At 44.7% G+C, this 22,913-nt stretch overlaps 3 protein-coding genes and 4 non-coding genes across 16 annotated transcripts in view; 1 reads left to right on the forward strand and 6 right to left on the reverse strand.

The window, feature by feature from the left end:
* Window positions 1-1,436: 1,436 nt before the first annotated feature.
* On the reverse strand, window positions 1,437-7,319 carry Snapc5 (small nuclear RNA activating complex polypeptide 5). Of its 2 annotated transcripts, XM_033756110.1 has the most exons (4): window positions 6,032-7,319; window positions 4,389-4,478; window positions 3,501-3,661; window positions 1,437-2,360 (listed from the first exon to the last, which is right to left on the reverse strand). In XM_033756110.1, the coding sequence occupies exons 1-4, from the start codon at window positions 6,119-6,121 to the stop codon at window positions 2,357-2,359; spliced, it is 345 nt and encodes a 114-aa protein (XP_033612001.1). In that variant the 5' UTR covers window positions 6,122-7,319; the 3' UTR covers window positions 1,437-2,356. The 2 variants fall into 2 exon arrangements, with proteins under 2 accessions (XP_033612001.1, XP_010641573.1); XM_010643271.3 differs by lacking the exon at window positions 1,437-2,360 and having other exon boundaries at window positions 2,460-3,661.
* An 83-nt stretch (window positions 7,320-7,402) lies between these two features.
* Window positions 7,403-12,792, reverse strand: Rpl4 (ribosomal protein L4). The gene is made up of 10 exons (XM_019210531.2): window positions 12,720-12,792; window positions 11,048-11,219; window positions 10,740-10,846; window positions 10,264-10,402; window positions 9,648-9,772; window positions 9,005-9,134; window positions 8,580-8,736; window positions 8,220-8,303; window positions 8,004-8,124; window positions 7,403-7,732 (listed from the first exon to the last, which is right to left on the reverse strand). Exons 1-10 carry the CDS (start codon window positions 12,720-12,722, stop codon window positions 7,493-7,495), a joined length of 1,278 nt encoding a protein of 425 aa, XP_019066076.1. The 5' UTR covers window positions 12,723-12,792; the 3' UTR covers window positions 7,403-7,492.
* LOC117283406 lies at window positions 8,881-8,949 on the reverse strand. Its single transcript, XR_004514381.1, has one exon. It is a non-coding gene; the product is annotated as a small nucleolar RNA SNORD18 (small nucleolar RNA).
* On the reverse strand, window positions 9,918-9,989 carry LOC117283405. The gene has a single exon (XR_004514380.1). It is a non-coding gene; the product is annotated as a small nucleolar RNA SNORD18 (small nucleolar RNA).
* LOC117283408 lies at window positions 10,459-10,557 on the reverse strand. The gene has a single exon (XR_004514383.1). It is a non-coding gene; the product is annotated as a small nucleolar RNA SNORD16 (small nucleolar RNA).
* Window positions 10,929-10,999, reverse strand: LOC117283407. The gene has a single exon (XR_004514382.1). It is a non-coding gene; the product is annotated as a small nucleolar RNA SNORD18 (small nucleolar RNA).
* A 404-nt stretch (window positions 12,793-13,196) lies between the features above and the next one.
* The window catches only part of Zwilch (zwilch kinetochore protein), a 40,143-nt gene continuing 30,426 nt past the window's right edge, over window positions 13,197-22,913 (forward strand). The window contains exons 1-3 of one of the 9 annotated variants that reach the window (XM_010643274.3): window positions 13,264-13,325; window positions 14,092-14,259; window positions 15,227-15,345. In XM_010643274.3, the coding sequence (XP_010641576.1) occupies window positions 15,251-15,345 (95 nt within the window). In that variant the 5' untranslated portion in view covers window positions 13,264-13,325; window positions 14,092-14,259; window positions 15,227-15,250. Of the gene's footprint in view, window positions 13,326-13,356; window positions 13,605-14,091; window positions 14,260-15,226; window positions 15,346-18,532; window positions 18,594-18,669; window positions 18,766-22,913 lie in introns of those variants that run through there. The other 8 variants (XM_010643276.3, XM_010643273.1, XM_010643275.1 and 5 more) reach the window with 8 other exon arrangements.

A 22,913-nucleotide genomic window follows, 5' to 3' on the forward strand; every position in this document is an offset into this window, starting at 1 on the left:
TCTCCCCAATTTAAATGCCAATGCTATTGTAAACAATGTGTACAGTGCCTAAAAATTGTACGAAAATCCTTTTAATCACTTTAATCCAGATGTTTAACAAATCTAATCTCTTATTCTAATAAACATACTTCAAATTTTATTTATTTATTTATTTGTACCAGGGATCGAACCTCAGTCTTAAGCTTGTGAGGCAAGCAGAGGCACCACTGAGTTAAATCCCCGGCCATACTGTCAAATTTTAAAAGGATGAAAGAGAACTTCCACTTTTGTGGTAGGGTTTTCCGTCTCTTCAGTGTACAAGGAAAAAATACTGAAGCACCAGTGCTGCCATGGGTGGGATGGGGATGGGAAGGTGGCGCAGGCCAGACCGCAGATGGGGCCTCATCCAGCGTACTGTGCCCTACTCTGTCCCAGAACCACAGGTCCCACCTTCTCCTGCCTCTTCATCCCAGGAAGTGAGGCTCTGGAAGAAGTCTGACAATCCCGAGGCAGTTCTCACATACAAGCCCTCATTTCTGTCACTCTAGCTCCAGCCTGGGCTCCCGGCCCTTGGGGATGGAGCCTCCTGCCAGCGGCGGCCAGCAAGGCCCCTGTGTGGAGCAGTTCAGCACTGCATGCTCCCTGTTCCTCCCCGGGAAGAGTGCTGTCAGTGTTGGCCATCAGCCCCGAGAGGTGGCAGAGCTCGAGAGCAAAGCTGCCTCCCACAGCCACTGTGCCTGCTCCTCCTCTGATTCTAGAACTCTGGGAATGTGTGAGGCAGCCCAATGAGTTCTTCTGCCCTTTTTCTTTCAATTGAAAGGAAGGGCAGACTGTAGAAAAGCAACGCTGGTGTTTATCTAACCAGGCATGGTGGTGCATGCCTGTGATCCCAGCGCTCGGGAGGCTGAGGTAGAGGATCACTGCCAGTTCGAGGCCAGCCTGGACTACACAGAGAACACCTGTCTCAAAAAACAAAAGCCAATTTCATTTTAGATGAAAAACAGAACTTGTGTACTGTGCTGAGTAGGCTGTTGTACTCGAGCTGTCAAAAGTGTGGGATTCTGCTGGGATTTAAAGACCAGCCAGTCATTCTAAGTCACATCTAACCGACACTCAACACACAAACATTCAGGCTGAATTAAAAAACCCACACTCTACGTCTTGGTGATGAGGAGAGGATGCCCCCCATACTCAGAACGTCTTATTTAAATGAACATACCAGGTCAGGGGCAATGGCATATGCTTATAATCCTAGCTACTTGGGAAGCTGATAAGGATCGAAAGATTTTTAAGCACAGCCTGGGCAACCAGGGAGATCATGGTTCAAAATAAGAATGGGCATGGTGGTGCACTTGGGAAGGTGAGGCAGGAGGACTGCCCTGAGTGCCAGGCCAGCCTGGACTACAAAGTGAGACCCTGCCTCAAAAAAAACTTCTATTCTCTATATGTACTTTAAAAAAATATATACTTCTAATAAACCTCAAAAGGGGTGGGGGGCTTGGGATGTAGCTCAGTGGTCCAGGTTCCAACCCCACCACCATAAACAAAATGAACGAACTGCATTCTTATTAGGGAGGATTAGTGTAACCTGGTTATCTAACATCAGGATGTGAATGCTTTCTTACTTGGTGTCTTCTGAGGGATGTTTAAAATTTCTACTCACAGCTGGGTGTTATGGTGCAGGCTAGTAATCCCAGACCTCAAGAGGCTGAGGCAGGAGGATTGCTGTGAGCTCAATGTCAACCTGGGCTACATAGTGAGACCCTGTCTCAAATAAATAATTCTTTACTCATATCCAAAACTCTTACATTTTGAGAGTCAGAAAAGATTTTATCCAGTGACTTTTACCCAGAATGACTGTTTTGATGCCGTCTTATGATTTGCCCTTGTGAGAGATTCCATCCTCAAACCTCCTCCTACTCATACACTTTAACAGCTGGGCATTAAACGACATCTCGTTAGCACCTGAGAGCCACCTGTGAGCCAGTGCGCTCAGACAGAACATCCTCACTTCACTGGTGGGAAAGCCACAGCTATGAAAAGGAGTCGAGTGAGCACTTCCCTCAGTGGAACAGCAGGAACACGCAGCCAGCTCCTCCAAAGCCACACCTGTATTTTATATCAGATCCCAAAATGTACACATGAATGCATTATTTTCCAAAACTACTTTTGGCAGGTTTCAAACAGCACACTCCTTTACACCCTGCAATTTCCCGTAGGAATAGCTTACAGTGACATTACTGACAGGATGACTGGCAAAATAGAAAAGTGTGCTTACATTTTCTTCTGAACAGCTATGTAAATTCTGTGCAGGTTTTTGGGTGTTAGACTTGATTTTTCTGTTGCATGGGCAGGGGACTTCATAGAATTAAGTGACTTAACTGTTGAATAGAAAAGGGACAATATACAGAAATTAATCTCAACTTTTTTGTTTTGAGACGGGGTCTTAGTATGTAGTTCAGGCTGGCCTTGAACTTGTAGCAATCCTCCTGCCTCAGCCTCCTAAGTACTGGGATTACAAGCATGCACCACCATGCCTGGCTAAATCTCAACTTTAAATACAAGTCTCAACAACTCTTCCTCTGTAGCTGTCATCTTTTTATTATAAAATTTCAAATTTCCCACCCATAGGCATTTTTTCTTTAATGGCCCATTTCTTTTGTAAGGGTCAGAAGCAGGTCTGCAGCTTCCTGCTCTTCTCAGGAACTGCTGCTTTTTTTCTCTGTCTGGACACCAGTGAGTTCTAAGACTGCTGCTGGACTCTAATTTACCTCTGAGCACCTTTTCCCCACCCAGGGGTCACGCAGCACTCAAGCAGCGTATGTGTGTACGAGGAGGACAGTGTTCCCATGCCTGAGGTGGCAGCAGCCTGTGCACTCTGCCCTCCCTCTTGTCTCACCCAAAGCTAAAGCTGCTCACAGGCATGACAACAGCAGACAGCCCTCAACTGGTTTTCTTTTTTCCTTTTTTGGTACCGGGGATTGAACTCGGGTCCTTGTGCTTGCAAGGCAGGCCACTGAACCACTGAACTAAATCTCCGGCCCTTCAACTGGTTTTCTTAATAGAGGTATTGTTCCTGGAAAGGCCAGCTTGTATTTGAACTCTGCCCTTTTTGCAAATGGCAGCCTTTTTAATAGTATTTCAGAAGAGATTTGTTTTTAACACGGGACACTAAGTCTGACCAGATTACAGACACTGTACCATCCAAATGGCTCTAAGTTAAGACATCACATCTCTCATTTTCCATGTCAGTTTTTCTCCTCAGTACCAGGGACTGAACCCAGGCGCCGTCCACACACACATGGCAAGTGCTCTACCACTGAGCTACATGCCCAGCCCAGATTTGCTGTCACTAATTTTCACACACCAGTCTGAAGCCCCAGTTATCATGGGTTCTGTGGCCACCTGCGCACTACACGTCCTCCTACAGTTCTTTTTCTTTCAAGTAGGCCAAGGGCCCACGCAGATGACCTCTATGACCAGAGTGTCTGCAACCCAGAGATTTAATATATGTAACTAACCCAGAGACCAGACCCTTCAGGAATCTGATTCTTCTTCTTCTTCTTCTTCTTCTTCTTCTTCTTTCTTCTTCTTCTTCCTCTTCCTCCATCATATGGCTGTGCATGCTCAGCTCCAGCGCAGTCTGGTTGATCGATGCCTCATTGTCTACGTGCACCAACATCTGTGTTGCCAAGGACATTGGAGATGAGTGAGGATACGGGCCTTAAAGCAGCAAACCCTTTTACATACATTTTTTCAACTTTCATGTTTGTTAGTGCACGTTTGCAGCACTTAATGATTATGTCCTTCACAGGGAGTTGCTACATATAAACACAGCTTCTTTGTTGTTCCTGGCTGCTCCCTCCATCTCTTGGTCCCCCTTCCCTAAGGCTGTCTCCACTTTTTTCTCCCAATTCTCCCCACTCCATCTCTTGTTCCCCTTTTCACTTGAAAAAGATCTCTCTACTTCCTTTTTTTAATATTCATTTTTGGTACTGGGGATCAAACTCTGGACCTTGCACTTTCGAGGCAGGCAGTAGAACCAATGAGCTAAATTTACTCCCTTTTATTTTACCTTTTGTTTATATTGTGGGTTTCTCATAGAAGAGAAAGCACATGATATTTACATTCCTGTAACTGATTTAACATGGTCTCAAGGGGCACCTATTTACCTATGAATATTTCCTGTGTAAACAACTAATAGAGTAGCCAGCGAATTAAACCAGAAAATTCTAATCAGCGTCTGCAGCCTACCGTGCTCAAGGCACTGGGTTTAATCTCCAGCACCGTGGCACTTCCTGGAGTCCTTTGGGTTTGGTAATGTAACGTACTTTACCACAATTTCTGACAAAAGCAAGAAGGGGCACGGCAGGCTTTGCCTTCCCTCCCTGGGCCTGGATGAAGCTTACATCCTGTGACTGTTGAGCTGCAGCATTAGAAGAGACCTTCCCATCTTCATCTGTAGAACTGATCATGGATCGGAGGGCTAATTCTTCAACCTAGGAAAAGAAGAGTTAAGGACACTTTCCTTAGTACAGTATTTCACTGGGCTAACAAACTGTTTGGGAGGCTATGCAGCAGGCATCGTGGTAAGAGTGAAGACTACCACGGCTGTGCTGCTAGGGGTGGTGAGGGAGAAATCTTAGGCTTTCTTTGTCTTGTCTTTTTTGGTACCAGGGATCAAACTCAGGACGACTTTGTGCTTGCCAGGCAAGGATGGTGCCACCGAGTTACATCACCGGCTCTTTTTTGTTTTTTGTTTTTTTCTGTCAGTACTCCCTGGCCCTCTTTGGGAGGAGAGGAGCAAAGACTTAAGGAGCCCCATTCCCTTGGACTATCCAGGTGTTCCAGTTAAGACACAGCTTACATTCTCCCAGACCTAGGAGCTCCCAGGATATGCTATTAAAAAGCCAGGTGTAGGGACTGGGAATTTAGCTCAGTGGTGCTGTTCCTGCCTTGAAAGCACAAGGTCCTGAGTTCGATCTCTGGTACAAAAAAAAAAAAAAGCCAGGTGTAGCTGGGAGTGGAGGGGCAAGGCTCCTCCGAGAGACTGAGGCAGGAGGATCTCAAGTTTGAGCCCAGCATGGGCAACTTAGCCCGTCTCAAAAAATAAACAAAAACATCTGGGCATATAGCTCAGCGCAAAGGTCCAGGGTTCAATTCCCCGGGTTTGGTGAGCTGCCAGGCGTCATTTTCTGGCTCTACATAGGGATGGATTTCCTAGATCTACACTCGTTTTCGGTAATGAGAAAGTGAAGCAAGAAGAGGAAATAGGTGTTTCCTGGAGCATGAGCGATTCTGGGTTTTGGGGGCATCATTCAGGTACCCTGGATCAGTGCTACTTCTGCATATGCATTCATTTTTACTGCCCATGGGAAAAACGCTTATTATTTTGACATGTCACAATTACAGAACGCATTCAGTTTACAAAGGGCTTTTATAATCCTCAAGTGAGTTGGATTTAAAGACCCTGAATAAGGATGCTGATGCGGGATTACAATGTTAGTGTTACAGAGGCTGAATTGCCCACACGTATGGAGAGTGACGCAGGTGAGCCTAACTCCCACTCCTAAACGCCATGGACTTAGCAACAGTTCCTCCAAGAGCTCCTTGGAATTCTAGCCTTTGGGACAAAAATCTCGCCGGGATCAGTGTCTTCCGTCCAACAACAGAAGGCTCTGAAAAGTCTTTTCAAGGCGTGCAACATGAGAGCCATTTTAAGCGCCAGTGCAAACTAGTAAGCAAGAGCTGCAGAGGCGCGGCCGGGGAGGTCGGGCGGCCTCGGGCAGGTGCACGTCCTCGGGGTGCTGGCAGTCAGCGTTCGTGCGGCCGGCCAGGGGCGAGGCGGGTCTGGGAGGACACCTGCCAAACAGACTGCCGGGTCAGAAGGGTGGGCCTAGTCATCGCCAGGCCACCTCCCCAGCTGCTTTTGCTACTCCTTTAAGCGGCTAGATAGGCGCCGTGAGGGCCTCAGCGGAGCCGGCGGCTGCAGGCAGGTGCTGCGGAACGCCGGGCTGAGGGAGACGGTCGGAATGGAGGACGGCGGGGTCACCTTGAGGCGGTTCAGCTGGTCGTGCAAAGCCGCTTTCAGCCGTAGCAGGGTCTCCTCCTCCTTGCGTAGCTCCTGGAGCCGGCTCAGCATGGTTTCTTAGCTCGCCGCAGCCCTGTGAAGCCGGTGCGCGCGCCGTGATGACGCAATCACCATTGCCTCGCAGACATGCGCGGAAGCGGGACTGGCGGCCATGTTGGAAGGCGGAAGGGCTTCCCTCAGCACGTGGTATCGCTGGGTAACGGCGCAGCTGGTTTACGGAGGGCTCTTTCCAGGGTACAAAACACCTGGACACTGGAGTGATGTCTCCTAAAGCTTCTAAGGGACCTGATAGCCGTCTTAGAGAAAACTAGTACACCCCGGGAGTTTCGAGCAATACTAGTCCATCTCACTTCTAATGAGAGCGAGTTTTTTTTTTTTTTTTTGATTCACAAAGCCTGCAGAAGACGTGAAAGCAGGCAGCAAAACCAGCTTCTAGGACAAAACTCCGGGACCTTAACTCTAGTTAGGCAGATAAATATGCCCCCCCCATACTGGCTTCCCTGTCCTAGACAGGAGGTGGCCGTGTTTATGGACTGCCACTGTCAAGTCCTTACTGAGGAACTCAAACCTGGCCCTGGAGAAGCGAAGGCTGTCAACTTTCATTTGACTGAGCAGCCAAGGGTTCACAGCAAAAGCATGAGGCAATTCTAGGGTGGGAGATCCACAAGAAGGGGGCCAAAAGCCCTAAGATAGTTTAGGCAACACTTCATAAACAGTTCCTCCAAGCTTTGTTAAAACACCCACCAGCAAGGCAAACTAAAATACCCGTGAAACTTTCTGGACTTTTTCAGACCATGACCACACACGTTAGACAATGAGTTCTCCAGCTGTTACCTATCTTCAGGTGACACTTGAGTTACCATCAGATTTTTTGGGGTGGGGGGATTGACCTTGCAATTGCCAAACAAGGTGCTGTGCAGCTGAGTTACACCCTCAGCCCAACCACTGAATTTACCAGCACCTTCAAACTGCACGCAATTAACCACCTAAGATCACCGTAAATATCTTATCTTTTATGAACTTCAAGCTTTCTTGCTGACTAGAATTCCGAGACTTATTTTTATGGAAATAATTCACAAATCCCTCTTCCATTCAAATGGATGGATGAGGGATGCAACCAAGGTTACATTTTAGGGCAAATGAAAGGCTGGAATCTGGCCAGATGTGGTAGCACACACCTGTCATCCAGCAACTTGGGAGGCTGGGGCAGGCAGATCCTGAGTGAGGTTAGCTTTGTCACCCCCACCCACCCAAGGGGTGTGGGGGGGCTGGATTTGGAAGAGAACAAAGTGTAATTTACAAAATGCCCTAATGATTCACACAACAGCCATGTTTCTCACTGCCTCCCTAACCAGGTCTTTATTCAAAATAAGCTGTCCAATTTTATGTCACCTGTCTAGGATAGGGATTGATTTTAAGAGTTTATGCAGCAGTCTTCTTTTCTTCAGCAGGCTTCTTTTCAGCTGCTGGTTTCTTGGTGGCTGCAGGTTTCTTTTCAGCTGGTTTTTTGGCAGCTGCAGGCTTTTTCCCTAAAGGTTTCTTCAAAGGCTTCTTGGTATCTGCAGCCTTTTTCCCCTTCTTCTCTTCCACGGGCTTCTTGCCTTTAAGCTTCTCTTTCAATTTGGCTGCCCGTGCTGCTGCTTTCTCCAGATGGATTTTGTGCTGCAACAAATTAGGCAGAAAATATGAGAATATATGTATATATATATTTAAATATATTTGGACCTATCATAGTAAAAACAAATGAGGACAGGGATTTAGCTCAGGTTCTGCTGCCTGCCTTGCAGGTGTGCAAAGACCCAAGTTTGATGGACCTATCAGTAAAAACAAATGAGGACAGGGATTTAGCTCAGGTTCTGCTGCCTGCCTTGCAGGTGTGCAAAGACCCAAGTTTGATCCCCAGGTACCAAACAAACAACAAATGAACACCTACATTCCTGGCATGGCGAAGAATGGTGTTCCGGCGCATGGTCTTTGCATATGGGTTCAGCTTCAGCATGATCCTCAGGTTCTTCAGAGGATTCTTCTTCAGGACTCTACGATGAATCTTCTTGCTAGAAAAGGCAGATTAACAGACATTTTACTGACATTCTACCCATTACTGAAATAATTCTGCAGAAGAATTATACTGTAAATATCAAGATTTTACCGTGGTGCCCGGAGGGCTCTTTGGATCTCTGGACTCTTCAAGATTCTGCTCAGGTCTGTATTGATCATTTTGTGCATAGGCAGGCTGAAGGAGAGAGCCATAAGGGTACTGAATTCTTTTCTCACACAGCTGACTGAAAAACATAAATCTTAATACTGTTTAAACCATTTAATTCTCCAAAACTCAGAAGTTTCCCTACATCTCATAAAACAGCAACTGAATATTTATAACATGCTACAGCACACTGCTTACATCATAAAGGGAAATTCGAGTAAAACAATCTTAAGTATGCAAACCACTTTTGAATGTCCATGTGCAGTTTAAACACATATTCTGTGTATGAATATGAGGAACACTCACTTATAGTTACTCTTGAGGGAAGCAGCTTTACGCCAAGTGCCGTACAACTCATCTAACTTGCGGAAAGCACTTTCAGTCCAAATGCAGAAGCGCCCAACATGCCCGCCAGGAGCAAGTTTCAGAATATTCAGCTTGCTTACATTAAGCAGAGTAATGCCTTCAAAGGGAAAGGAGAATCAGCAAATTTGTACTTCAACAGAAGCATCACAAATCATCTTTAGAGAATAAGTGCTACATAAGTTACGCAAGAACTATATTAAGTATGAGATTTCAAACGTCAACAGTGCAATTCATTTAGCCAGACATCAGAACTTCCGCACAATCACTGACTTCAGAAACACGGACCATGAAGTGGAATTCATCATTATCAAGGCCAAGTGCAGGTACAATAAAGGTTGGTAACACATCAACAGTGTAAGATTTACCAGGGATATTTCTGAAAGCCTTAATGATGCCATTGTCTTCATTATAGATGATGCAAGGTCCCCTGCGCTGGATACGACGGCGATTTCTCATCTTGCCCTTGCCAGCTCTCATTCGCTGAGAGGCATAGACCTACAAAGCCAGCAGTTTGAATATTAAGGCCTGAGCTCTGCAGTTGATCACCATGGTTAAAAGCCCTCGCATATGACACAGAAGGGCTTAGCTATAGTTGTCCCCCCCAAGCTGCTAGTTCCACATCCCCAAGCCAACCCAACCCAGAGGAAAAATATTCTTAAAAATACTTTTATATACTGAAAGTGCTCATACAATTTTGTCATTATCCTCTAGATAACAGTATAAAGTGCTTCCAGAAAGCACTTTCAGTCCAAATGCAACAGCACCTAACATGCCCACCAGGAGCAAGTTTCAGAATATTCAACTTGCTTACATTAAGCAGAGTAATGCCTTCAAAGGGAAAGGATAATCCAGAAACTTGTACTTCAACCGAAGCATCACAAATCATCTTTAGAATGTTAAGTGAACATTAAACCTACCTTTTTGTGGTGCCAGGGACTGAACTCAGGACCTTGTGCTTATGAGGTAGGCGCAGTGCCACTGAGCTAAATCCCTGGCCCTAACACCTACCTTTTTGATATCATTCCAGGCCTTCAGTTTCTTCAGAAGCAAAACGGCCTCCTTGGTCTTCTTGTAACCTTCAACTTTATCTTCCACAACCAAGGGAAGTTCAGGAACTTCCTCAATTCTATGACCTGACAAAGCCAATTGAAGATTAAGCTGGTTATCCAAAGGCTCTTGAAAGTTAACACGTGTGTGTGTGTGTGTGTGTGTGTGTGTGTGTGTGTGTGTGTGTGTGTGTGTGTGTGTGTGTATAGCAAAACATACAAACTAAACTGCCAAGTCAGAATTTCCACAATTATCATGTGTTTCAGAAACACGGACCAATTAAGTGGAATTTCATCATTTTGACAGTTTAAACTGCCACATAAGACACAAAGGGAGTTTAAAAATAAAACTCTCTTAATTATATCCAGTTAGGATGTAGCTGATTTGTTAAGTTAGACTGAAGTAACCAGAACCTGCATTTAATAAAGGGATACTTATTTACTGCAGAGCTGGAGATAGAATACAGAGCCAAATGCTCTACCTGTGAAATACATCCCTGGGCTGGTAAGGGGCCCTTTACAGTAGGACACTCTGAGGTGAACAGTTACCACTGTTAGGAGAAAATAACGTCACCAACCTTTTGACATGACCAACGCTGGCAAGGAAGAGGCAGCCAAGGCAGAGCAGATGGCATATCGCTTCTGAGTTGTGTTCACTCTACGGTGCCAACGTCGCCAAGTTTTGGTTGGTGCAAACATGCGGCCTCCTCGACACATCTATTTCTTAGTTAAGAATTGCACTTACAAAGCTTAGGAGTTCAAAGGCCACGTCTTGCTCAGTAACAATTTTCGTCAACCTTCTGTACCAGCTTACTGACAGCAGGCAACTGTCGCTGAGAACAGAGTAAGACGCAAATTACGACATCATTGCAAGCAAAATGTCTATATGGGAAGCCCTTAAAAAAATCCCCAGATCCCACTTCTGCCTAGAGTAGTGTTTACCTACTACACTTAGCATTTTGGACACAGATACTGCAGCATACATTCATGTGAATAAACCTGGTCCAGTCTACTCCACGAGCACCAACCAGTCAGGCACGTAAACAAAGGATACGTTTCCAAAAGCACCCTGGCCAGAGCGGTGGGTCCCACCACCTCGAACTCTGGGAATTCGAGCCACAGCTCTGCCAGTCCCCCAAGACTCAGCACTGGTCTGGTGACCTAAAATTGGGAAGAAATTAAAAGGCTTTAGCTACATTGTTGGACCAATCAATGTATGACTTATCTATCCACGGTAACAGACAGTATCAGACTATCCAAGAAAATCATGTGCTTCAGAAACACGGACCAATGGAGTGGCATTTCATCACTACTGTAAAGCAGCTCTTAAAAGATCAACCCACGAAAAATGCAAATCCATACCTGCCAATTCGCTGACAGCATAGGGCTGCCTGTTGTTTTTACGCAAGTTGGTGTGAACAAAGTTCACAATATCTGGTCGAATGGGAGCCTTGAACACAGCAGGCAAGGTGACATTTTTGCCAGATGACTCCCCCTTTTCGGAATACACCGATATCAGGGGACGAGCACAAGCCTTGGGTGGAAAAAGATATTTATATTGACAAGCAATGTCAGAAGCAAACTCTTTCATGTGCCAGCAATATCATTAAATGTTACAAAAGAGCCCAGACGTTTAAAGCTGAAGCACCAAAGACTAAGTTACAAATTACACCAGCAGGCTCTATTAATACTTCAATAAACTCTTTCACTCAAGATTAGCAAGTTTTGGGCTGGGCTGGGGATTTAGCTCAGTGGTTCTGCTGCCTGCCTCCCAAGCGCAAAATCCTGAGTTATTTCCCAGGTACAGAAAAACATTATCAAGTTCTGCTGAAAATTTTTCAAAGACAAAACCCTCATCAAAAATATTGACAAGCCAGTCTTATAAAATGTTGCTCACCGGGGTCCCCTTATCCCATGGAAATACATCTCCAAAAGCTTACTAGTAAAAATTCATCTTGTTACTATTCAACTGTGCTCCCCCATGCCTCTCATCTGAGAGTAAAACCGAAGTCCTGAGGGCGGCATACACAACCTGCTCTTCTTTGACCTCGTCTTCCATACTGTCCTTTTTGAGGTGCTGGAGACGGAATCTAAGCAGTCTACCATCAACAGCACCCCAGCCCTCCCTTTCTGCTCAGGTCAGCAGGCTTTCACCAAAGGCCTCCCCTACTCTTCACGCCACTTTCTCTCATCCTTGTTTAGAACTGAACCTTGGCCTCCTGTCCAATTCCCCAAGTCCTCAGCATTTAATACAGCTGAACACTACTGTATTCAGACCAACTCCGCCGTGACCCATGGAGAACAGCACTATCTTTTCCGTCCACTAACTCCCGTGGCACCGCACACCATGTAACACACATATGGACGATGTACAGAGAAAAGCCATACATGTAGCAACCGTCCTGCGCGCTGGGTGTGGGTCCAAACACCTAAACACCAAATCCATCACTTTTTTCAGTTAAGCTAGAGTGACAAACATTCAAGGGAAATGTATTTACAATGACCTTTTCTAACGAAGACTCTGCCTTTGAAGAAAATACATCTTCCTAGACAGCAATCGAACATGCACGGTCCATGCAGATCCTCTCTAATTCGGGCTCAGGCCCTAAGGTTTCCGTTTCTTGAACCACCAAGTTTTCTTTCTTTTGAGGCAGGGTCTCCCTAAGTAGCTCAGGCTGAACTCGCTCTGTAGTCTAGGCTGGCCTCGAACTTGTGTCAATCCTACTGCCTCGCCTGGCAGAACTAAATTTTCTAAAATCCGAGGCCAGCTAAGATCCTAAAAGTCGCCGTTAGAGTCTATGGGCTTCTCTGATCGCGTCCAGGCAGCCCGGGCCGGGACACTCACGTTGCGTCTAAGATGGCTGCCACATTTTTCCCACAACCTTGCTCCCTGCCAGCAGCAAGAACATTTGACGCTTATCTCCTCCTCCTCCTGCTCGCGTCTTCGCGCTCAGACTTTATGTCTTGACTCCTCCATCCTTCTCTACTGGCCCAGACATCAGGGAAAAGTGCAGCCAAACAGGGTAGTACTCACCATGTCGGGGAGAGGAGAAGGCCACGCTCCTCTCAACCCGGCAGCTCCCACGGGAAAAGGAAGTGCCTACCACTCCCATTCTATATGTATCCTTCAGCTCGTTTCTCCCACCCGGCTCCGCCTCAGAACATGCAGAGAGAAACGAAATAACTCCCAACCAACTCTAAAAACAAGAAATGTCGTACTATTTCTTTATGTGTGAAAAAGTACGCTACTTATTTTCTACAACGCTAATAAGAGTGTTTAGAAAGGAGGAACTCCTTTTCGCGGACTAATCTGCAAGGGGTGTGGTCAAGTCTCGAGAGATGAGTTACCTGTTCCTGCAACTCCAACATTATTTTATTTTAACTTTTTTTCTGATACAAAAGGGAAGGCTATTGGAACAAGAAACATAACTGGGTGTTCTCACACACAAAAAAGTTTAACTTTGCCGAAATCGGATGTGTTCCGTGTGAAAGTAGTTCCGGTGGGGCGGGGTCATGGCCTCTGACGTCGACGTCTGGGCGCTCAATTCAATTTGGCGGTTCCGGACCCGACTGAGGTTAGGGAGGCGATGTGGGCGCGAACAAACCTAGCTACCGAGGAGTTTTATGCTCGCCTCCTGCAGTGAGTTGTCGTTCTTACTGTCGCCCGGGTCCTGGAACAGCCCGTGTCCTTTTGGATATCCGGGTACCTGCCCCAGGTCTTTTGGCACGCCCTGGAGTGGCGCTTTGCCAGCTGTTCTAGTCTGGGAATGGGAGAGGGGGAGGCTCTGTGCTCTGGTGTGGGGTTATTTGGCGGAAGTGTTGGGCATAGAGACTACTAGTGTTCCAAGGTGACAAGTGTTCCTGGCGCATCTTCTGATGTATACACACTGGCGATCGGTAGAGGGCCTTCCCAGAGTAGGTAAATCTAGATGTCAGCTTCTGCCTTCTTTGCCTTTAAATCCTCTGTTGGTCCTCTTTTCTTTGTTTTGTTTTTTGGGAGGACAGGGTCTTTCTGTGTAATCCAGGCTGGTCTTGAACTCATTATGGAGTTCAGCCTGGCCTCAAACTAGCGGGGATCCTCCTGCCTCTGCCTTCCAAGTGCTGTGATTACAGGCTTGCGCTACTATGCTTAGCGACAAAGGAACCCTTTGTCTAGGAGTTTTTGTAGGCAAAAACGACTACATCTCAGCCAAATTGAGGTCAGCTTAAAGGGTAAAAAGCAGGAAAGTTTGGCTCAGAACTTAATTCTATAGGAACTCTGAGTATGCACCATTAGTTGTAACTTTCAAAGGCATTCTTTAGAAGAGATATGAATATCTTATTCCTCCACAGAAAAATCCCAATTTAACCAGGCCTTTTGTTTGTTGAGTCTCCCGTGCCCTGGCCTTGGCCATCGTGTCCTTCAGGGAATCTCCCCTGGTTGCTGTTGTGTCCGAGCGCCGCGTCCCCAAGAAGATCACCACTCACGTGTGCAACACACAAGAGCACTTTATTAGCACAGCATGCAGTGGGTCTGCCACTTGGAGATCGGAGACCTCGAAAAGCAATTTTAAGCCGCTTTTATAGGGTTTGGGGTACGTTGGTCTTAGTAACAAGCTTTACCTCTATTATGATTGGTTAGCTATTACATTTAAATCCTAATGGCTGTTGGGGTGGTGAGCTATCCGGGGTGGCCGAGGTTCAAGGTTGTTACAGGGTGGCCGAGTTACAAGGTTGGTATGGGGTGGCCGTGTTTCAAGGATGCCAGGTGGTCTTATCTAACTGTTTTATGCATTCTGTTGTTTTCTCAGGAACTAGTTTGCTTTGCTCAGCAGTCACAAGACTATTGGGTTCATTTTTAGATCAGGCTCAGTATGAAATGGAGCCTTTTATTACAATATGGAGTTACTCTGGCCTCCACATTTCCCCCCTTGAGTATGTAACTTTCAGCTCAATCATGGGCTCATCGTGGGTTCATATATTATATCTTCTATTTCTGGGGGAATTTCTTGGTACTGTGATTTTAACACCATGAGTTAGACCATTGATACCCGTTTTTTGACAAAGGTGACTAGTTTGTTAAGTATGTAGGAGCCGAAGGTTAGTAGCAAAATCAAAATGACTAAAGGTCTTATTAAGGACAAAACCAGGGTAGTCAGGCAGCGGGTATTTTTGAACAGGGTTTTATACCAACCTTGGGATTGTTGATTTTGTGGTTGTTTTTTTTTTTTTTTTTTTGGTACCAGGGATTGAACTCAGGTCCTTGAGCTTGCAAGGCAGACCACCGAACCACTGAGCTAAATCCCCAGCCCATGGAGGTGTTTTTTTAATAGGGCCATAGAGTCTTATCACCCTTGAATGATTTATATAAAAACAGCATTGTTCCTGTAAAGCAGTGCAAAGACCCCCTTGTTGTAAAAACAGATCTAATCCTCTCTTATTTTGAAGTACAACTTCAGCTAGAGAGGACAGGGACTCTTGTAAATGAGAAATAGACTGTTCAAGGCTAACAATATCTGTGTCTATGGCAATGTGTAAAGTTTGATAATTTTTGTCTTGTAGAATCAAGGCAGAGGTACCTGTTCTATGGCACCAGCTACCCCAAGGCCCAAAAAAGTGGACAGCAGAGCAGCAGTAATTACTTTTCGCTTGGATCGAGAGATACTCAGTGACATTCGAAGGTCAAGCTCTGCATCAGTATAATATATAATAATGGGGTACTAGTTGAACAAGGATACAAAAATCGGAAGTATAATTAAGCACATGGTATTAATGCAGGGAGTTAGGCCTGAGGAACATGCCCACCAAGCGTTATTGGGGGGAACAAGATATCCTTGAGAAGTATCCATTGGTACAGTTTGATTATATAGAGACTGATAGGATGATGGAATTATCCCAGCACAAAGTCCCCCTAAGGCCAGACACTTGTTGTAAAGTCAGTGTGGCAGTTGTCGAAGGTTGTTGTCATCGACAGCCAGAGGCATCTGTACTATGTGTAATAAGGTCACTTTTGACTGGTGCCTGCCATGTCATCCGTCCTGCAGATTCGCAGCCCCAATTTTTGCAGAAGAACTGATCTGGCCCCCCATATTCACATTGCTTCTGGTGTGATCTGGAGTGTCCTAGACAGACATAGAAATATTGCTTACGGGTGTCGCCTCGCGCTCCTGGAGTCTTGCATCCATATCCAGGAAAAGGCTGTTGGTCAGACGGGTCCCAATCTGTGGTGACTAGTAAGTCCGGGAACCAGGTGGTGGGGGAAGCCAGCTTGGAAGTGGAATTTGCTATGGTGCCAGTCATCGTAGATAGTCTAGGTCACATTTAATGGGTGGTGTGGACTCACCCTCGTAGAGTGACCTGTTGGGACAAAAAGTAATAAACAAATTAGATATATGGCAGTCAATTTTTAATGTTTTGGTCCCTTGCATCGGGGGCATCTATCCTTGGTGTCTGGCCTTTTTTTTGTTATCCAAAGCTTGAGTGGGTTGGTTGGGTGTCCTTGGATTTTCTAGTCCATTTGGGGCGTTGTCCCTGTCGCTTTGATGTGGTTGTGATGAATCCATTTTGGAATCCCATCTACCTTTGTAGCCAATGGAGTCACGAGGATCACGGTGTAGGGCCCTTTCCAACGGGGTTTAAGATTTCTAGCTCGATGTCTCTTTAGCAATATTAAATCACCCGGCTGGAATGGATGGGCCTCTGGTGGTGTTATTCCTGTAAAAGTTGTTTTCATGTAAAAAGAAACTTTTGGTTATTAAACTCAAGTAACATTTCAGAGTATATATTAGGGAGTAAAGGTGGGGGCCTAGCATATATAATTTCATAAGGGGTTAAATAAGAGCATAGGGAAGGAGAGTTACCCAGTCACTGCCAGTCTCCAGGGTTAATTTAGTCAAGGTCTCTTTTAAGATCCAATTTATCCTTTCTACCTGTCCTGAATTTGGGGATGATATGTATAATGTAATTTTCAGTTAGTCCCCAAAATTTTAATTAACCCTTGCCTTACCTGAGAGATGAAGGCAGGTCTATTGTCAGTCAGATCCTAGTAGCAAAGGCAGTCCATATCTGGGTATTATTTCTTCCAGTAATTTTTTAACTACTATTTTGTTGGATATGCTTTTATCTATCCAGAAAAGGTATCTATGAACACTAATAAGTATTTATATCCATACATACCTGGCTTAATTTCTGTAAAATCTATTTCTCAATTTATGCCAGGTTTCGATCCTCTCCTTGTTCTTATTTGCATAGATCCATGTTTTGCATTAACCAGCTTACAAGCTGTACAGTCATTTATAACTTGGTTAAGTTTTGGTCTGAGGCCAAAGAACTTTAAATGGAACTTTCTTATTAATTCTTCCATTTTTCTTTCTCTCAGATGTGTTGACTGATGTATCTGCTGGAGCAAACTTTGTGCATAGTTAGAGGGTAAAAGAAATAGCCCCTGAGAATTAACATACCAGCCATTTTGTTGTTTTTTTATATCCTGATGACTGTGCGTATTGTATCTGTATTTTTATATATTTAGTTGGTTTTGGGGGTTTTGTTGGTTTTTTTTTGGCAGTATAAGCTCTATTATGCTGGGTTGAAGGGACAATGTCATCGTAGGCCTTATAGCTGCATCTTTGGCCATTTGGCCTGTGAAATTGTTACCTCGGGCTATTGAGCCTCCAGTTCTTTGATACGCGGAACAGTGCATGATAGCCACACGATAGGGTAACCATATAGCAGTCAGTAGGTCTAAAATCTCTTGTTTATTTTTGATAGTTTTTTCTTCGGCTATTAGTAGTCCTCTTTCTCCATGTATGGTCCCATGAACATGAACAGTAGCGAATGTATAGCATGTAAACATGCAAATGTTTAAAGCTTTTCCTTGTCCAAGTTGGAGGGCTTTGGTGAGGACTATTAATTCAGCTTTTTGAGCTGATGTCCCAATAGGTAGGGCTTCTGCCCAAATTATCTTAGTCTCTGTAGTCACCGCTGCTCCAGAATATCTGACTCCGTCCTTAGGCTGTCCAATATGATCTCATAATCATGTAGAGGACCTTCTAAATCTGGATCTGGTAGCAGTGTTGCCGGGTTGAGAATTGTTGCTGTCTGAAATTGGACTCGTGGAGGGTTTAAAAGTAGGGCCTGGTATTGAACTAGTCTAGCATTTGAAATCTGTCTATCTGGAGGGCTCGCCAATATTCTCTCCATGGCATGTGGGGTGGTGATTGTTAAATTTTGGCCCATGGTCAGTTTGTCAGCATCTTTAGTGAGAAGTGCTGTGGCGACCACAATGTGCAAACATGGTGGCCAGCCGGCTGCTACTGCATCAAGTTGTTTTAGACAGACAGGCCACTGGCCTTTTCCAGGGGCCTAGTGCCTGGGTCAGTATTCCTTTTGCAATTCCTTTGTGTTCATCTATATAGAGTTGAACAGGTTTAGAGACATCAGGTAAAGCCAGAGCAGGTAGCTTAAGTAGAGCAGACTTTATAGCCTTAAAGGCCTTTTTCATTTCTGTTGTCTATTTAAGTGGGGATTGTCCTCTGATTGCCTCATATAGAGGTTTTGCCAGTTCAGTGAACCCAGGAATCCAAAGTCTACAAAATCCTGCTGACCCGAGGAACTCTCTTACCTCTTGGCGATTTGTTGGTTGTGGAATCCAAAGGATGGTTTCTTTCTGAGCTGTGGACAAGTGGCGTTGCCCCCCTTGAGTATGTAACTTAAATAGTTTACTTCTGATTGGCACAGGTGGGCTTTCTTTTTTTTTGAAATCCGATAATCCAATTTGTCAAGGGTCTGTAAAATGGCCTCCATAGCCTTTGTGCATTTTTCCATAGTCTGTGTAGTCAATATCAAATCATCAACATATTGTAGAAGAGTCACTTTTGGGAACATTGTCCTGTACTCACCCAGGTCGTCGTGGAGCGTCTCGTCAAAGATGGTGGGTGAGTTTTTGAATCCCTGTGGGAGTTGAGCCCAAGTTAATTGTCTATTGAATCCATTCTCCAGTTATGACCACTTGAAGGCAAAGAAGGGCTGGCTTTGTTTTGCCAGTGGGAGGCAGAAGAAGGCATCTTTCAAGTCAAGCACCGTGTAAATCTGTCTGTTTTGGGGTAAGGAGCTAAGAAGAGTATAAGGGTTAGGCACAGTGGGATAAATATCTTCCACCCATTTATTTGCCTCGCGAAGGTCTTGTACTGGTCTGTAGTCCTCCGAGTTTGGCTTCTGAATGGGGAGCAGTGGTGTGTTTCAGGCGGACTGGCATGAGGTTAAGATATCCCCATCTCTTTTAGTTTCTGGATATGGGGCATAATTTCCTTTTTGGCTTCCATTGGTATTGGATATTGTTTAGTATGGACCGGGGCAGTATGGGCCTTGAGCTGAACGATTATCGGAGCACGGTGTCGTGTAAGTCCATGTCCCCCAATTTCTGCCCATACTCCTGGAATTTCTTTTATCCACTTTTTTAAGGAGCAATGCTGGTATCTTTGATCATTAGGCAACAGAAGTTCCTGTACAAGCTTATATTCATCGGTTAGATTTAGGGTTAGAACATGAATTGGCTCATTATTTTTATCAGAGACAGTTATTTCATCCTTTTTGAAATAAATGTGAGCTTCCACCTTAGTTAATAAATCTCTTTTCATAAGATAACGGCAATTGGGGATAACCATAACCGAGTGGGTCACTTTTTTTTTTTTTTTTTTAGGTCCACCATTCTCTTGGTAGTCCATGTATATTTATCTGTTCTGGTGGCCTCTTGAACCCATGTAGACTTTGTGGACATAGCTCCCATGGGGCTTTTTTTTTTTAATGGAATATTGGGCTCTCGTATCTACATGGAAGCGCACAGGTTTTGGGGAGGGGCTCCGAACCCCGTTTTTTCTAATTATTTAAATCAGTTAACTCTAAAACTTTTGCCTTAGTTTCTTTGGTACCCCTTTCTTTGAGCAGTGGAGGGCACTCATGCTTCTAATGTCCTTTTTGCAGTAGGCGCATTGATCTCTCTGCAATCTGTCACAAGGTCTTGTTTCCAATTTTTCTTTCCCCGCATTATAATCTTTATGATATGTCCCTTTGTCCCTTTAAAGGCTGTCTGAGGAGGCCAGCAACACTTTTGTAATTCCTCTAGCCTGTCTCTCTTTCAGAGGGTCCCTGTTATTATACACTTTTTCAGCTATTGCTATTAATTTGATCAGCCTCTTACCTTTAAAGCCTTTAATTTTCTGTAGATTTTGTTTTCGGATGTCAGGAGCTGACTGACTGACAAAAGCCATGCAAACTGCTGACCGGTTATTTTTTTTCTTCTGGGTTTAGAGGCGTATATGTCTTATATGCCTCTAGAAGTCTCTCAAGGAAGGCACTTGGAGATTCTTCAGGTCCCCGTTTAACCTGACTTAGCTTGGATAAATTTGTGGGCTGCCTCGTGGCAGCTTGGAGACACCCCAATAGAGCCTGGCGGTAAGATTGGAGCCTCTCCTTACCTACCTCAGTATTGGGGTCCCAATCCGGTCTCCTCAATGGAAACTCATCTTTAAGCTGTTCAGGGATAGTGATGGGTCTATAAATGTACCTGTAACCATAAATAGGTGGAGCAGAAGAGAAGGGAGAATACCTGGATCAAAAGGTTATTGTCATAAACAATATGCTGGAAAACCTGCATGGTCAAACAACATGAATACATTTTTGTATACCAGAAAAGTAGCAATATTTTGAAGATAACATGTTATAATAATATATTTAGAACTCAGCCCTTTGATGATAACCAATGTAAACATTTTTGACAACATATTTAATAAGGCATATCTTTTTATAAGGCTATGAAATTTATTTGGGCGGCTCCCATTAGTGAACAAAGATCAGAATAAATTTTCTGAGCAACTGCTTTTTTATTTACCAACAGGAGTGTACCCAAACTTTAAAGTTTATATTTAATTATCTTTAAATTTTTTTTTAATTTAACCTATAAAGCCAGGTTGTAGAAATCAACAATCTACTTGTATTTGACATCATTTTGATCAAAAATATAATTGGACAAACACTTTTGAACATTTAGACAGACAAACATATAAGACAATTTAAACCAGAGTGCACTCAGATGGTTTTGGCCAATTGAATTATAAAACCTTTTAGTTAGGACTAGTCAAAACTTTTGCAGGTCAAAATTAACAGAGACCTCTTATAGAATTAGGGTTAAAGGAATGAAAGTTCTTCTTGACTGTAAATGTAAACCTTTTATAACAAACTTCAGCTTAAAGTGTCCTTTTTTGTTCTCAGATTGTTACATCTTAAAATTTGACTGGCTGCCAATAGAACAGTATTAACCTTGAGTTTTTAGAAAAGAGCAAGTTAACCCTATAATCACAGTTCAAGAATTTGCAGTGTACAAGAAGTGTTACCAAAACTAAATAGTTTTCGTTAGCAGCTGATTGTCACAGAGCAGAAGTTTGAGCAACTCCTAGGCTGGGTTGTTTTGAAATCTCTTCCTTAGTTATGTTGAATCCAAGGTCAGCTGCAGTCTGATGGACCTCCTGGAAATGGTCTAAAATCAAGGTGAGGGCCAGGTGTGGTGGTGCATGCCTGTAATCCCAGCATCGAGAGGCTGAGGAAGATCGCTGTGAGTTCGAGACCAGCCTGGGCTACATAGTGAGTTCCAGATCAGTCTCAACTACATAGGGAGACCCTGTCTCAAAAAACCAAAATAAATAAATTAATTAATTAAATAAAATCAAGGTGAAACTGGTAGATGAGCTCCCTCCCATTTTTATCAGAAAATTCAATATATGCAAACAGACAAACAAGGGAACAAAAGAGGCCAAACAATGTAAGACAAACAAACCAAAAGAAGAACCAGGGGCTCTGTCGGGGAATCCCCTTAATTTCTTCTTCCAAAACCAGAAGAACTCTGTCTCAACCAGAGGGCAGGGAAGCAACTTCAGGGTCCTGAGGAGGGAATCCGAAATCCCCCCCACCCGAAATCACAGGGCCCTGAAGTAACTTTGGAGTCCTGAGGGAGTCGGAAAACCCCCCCCCCCAAACCAGAGGGCCCCGGAAGAACTCCGGGGTCCTGAGGAGGGTACTCGAAGATTCCACCCCCACCTGAAACCAGAGGGCCCCGAAAGAACTCCAGGGTCCTGAGGAGGGGAAAAATCAACCCCCTCCCCATATACACAGAGACAGAGTTCCTACCAGAGGGGCAAGGGACGTTTCCTGGCCCCTGCAGTGGGCAGCCCACTAGCATGTCTGCCTGGACCTCCTGGCCTCCAAAATGATCCGGATCACAGTTTCCCAATAAACAATTGTCAGACATTAACAGGAAGAGAGGACACAAGCAAAAAAAAAGAACAAGTACTCACCGATCGGTTTCCAAAGTTTAAGTGCTCAATGCAGTAGGGGTCTTTGAGGGGCAGCGTCGATCCCGGATGAGCCCCCAAATGTTGTGTCCGAGCGCCGCGTCCCCAAGAAGATAACCATTCACATATGCAACACACAAGAGCACTTTATTAGCACAGCATGCAGTGGGTCTGCCAATTGGAGATCGGAGACCTCAAAAAGCAATTTTAAGCCGCTTTTATAGGTTTTGGGATATATTAGTCTTAGTAACAAGCTTTACCTCTATTATGATTGGTTAGTTATTGCATTTAAATCCTAATGGCTGTTGGGGTGGTGAGCCATGGGGTGGGGGCGAGGTTCAAGGTTGTTACAGGGTGGCCGAGTTACAAGGATGCCAGGTGGTCTTATCTAATTGTTTTATGCATTCTGTTGTTTTCTCAGGAACTAGTTTGCTTTGCTCAGCAGTCACAAGGCTTGGGTTCATTTTTAGGTTAGGCTCAGTATGAAATGGAGCCTTTTATTACAACATGGAGTTACTCTGGCCTCCACAGTTGCCTATTTTTGTAACACTGTCAGACCACTCTCCACCCTGCCCTCCCCCTTGAGGGCCAATGTCACTCTGAAAAGTTTCCATTTTCCCCCAGGGCCCCGCTGGACCTCAACATCATGTTTTACTGAAGCCCATTGTTTGGATAATTGCTGGGTGCCTCTTGTCAGATTAGCAAAATTACACCAAATCCTTAAAAAATGGGACCTACACCCAACCAGACCAGTGTGAATGGCTCGTGATTCATTCTCAAATCTCTTATCTCCCTGCCACAGATATATAACTCAGGCTGGCCTGGAATTGAGGCACTATTCTTGCCTCAGCCTCCTGAGTGCTGGGACTATAGCTGGCTCTGGCTCGCTCAATGTTTTCAACTGCTGT

The sequence above is a fragment of the Fukomys damarensis genome, unplaced genomic scaffold (genome assembly GCF_012274545.1).
Source record: "Fukomys damarensis isolate Sample0158 unplaced genomic scaffold, DMR_v1.0_HiC HiC_scaffold_25, whole genome shotgun sequence".
Lineage (NCBI taxonomy): Eukaryota > Metazoa > Chordata > Mammalia > Rodentia > Bathyergidae > Fukomys > Fukomys damarensis.

Bases quoted from the DNA above. Each gene is read 5' to 3' on its own strand.
- Snapc5 (XM_010643271.3), bottom strand. From the start codon at position 6,121: ATGCTGAGCCGGCTCCAGGAGCTACGCAAGGAGGAGGAGACCCTGCTA. The intron at 4,479-6,031 runs GTGACCCCGCCG...TTCTTTTCCTAG, and splicing joins ACCAGCTGAACCGCCTCAAG to GTTGAAGAATTAGCCCTCCG. The intron at 3,662-4,388 runs GTAAGCTTCATC...TTGGCAACACAG, and splicing joins CAGCTCAACAGTCACAGGAT to ATGTTGGTGCACGTAGACAA.
- Rpl4 (XM_019210531.2), bottom strand. The intron at 9,773-10,263 runs GTTGGTGACGTT...TGGCTTTGTCAG, and splicing joins AGCGTTGGTCATGTCAAAAG to GTCATAGAATTGAGGAAGTT. The intron at 8,125-8,219 runs GTAAAATCTTGA...TGCCTTTTCTAG, and splicing joins AGAGCCCTCCGGGCACCACG to CAAGAAGATTCATCGTAGAG.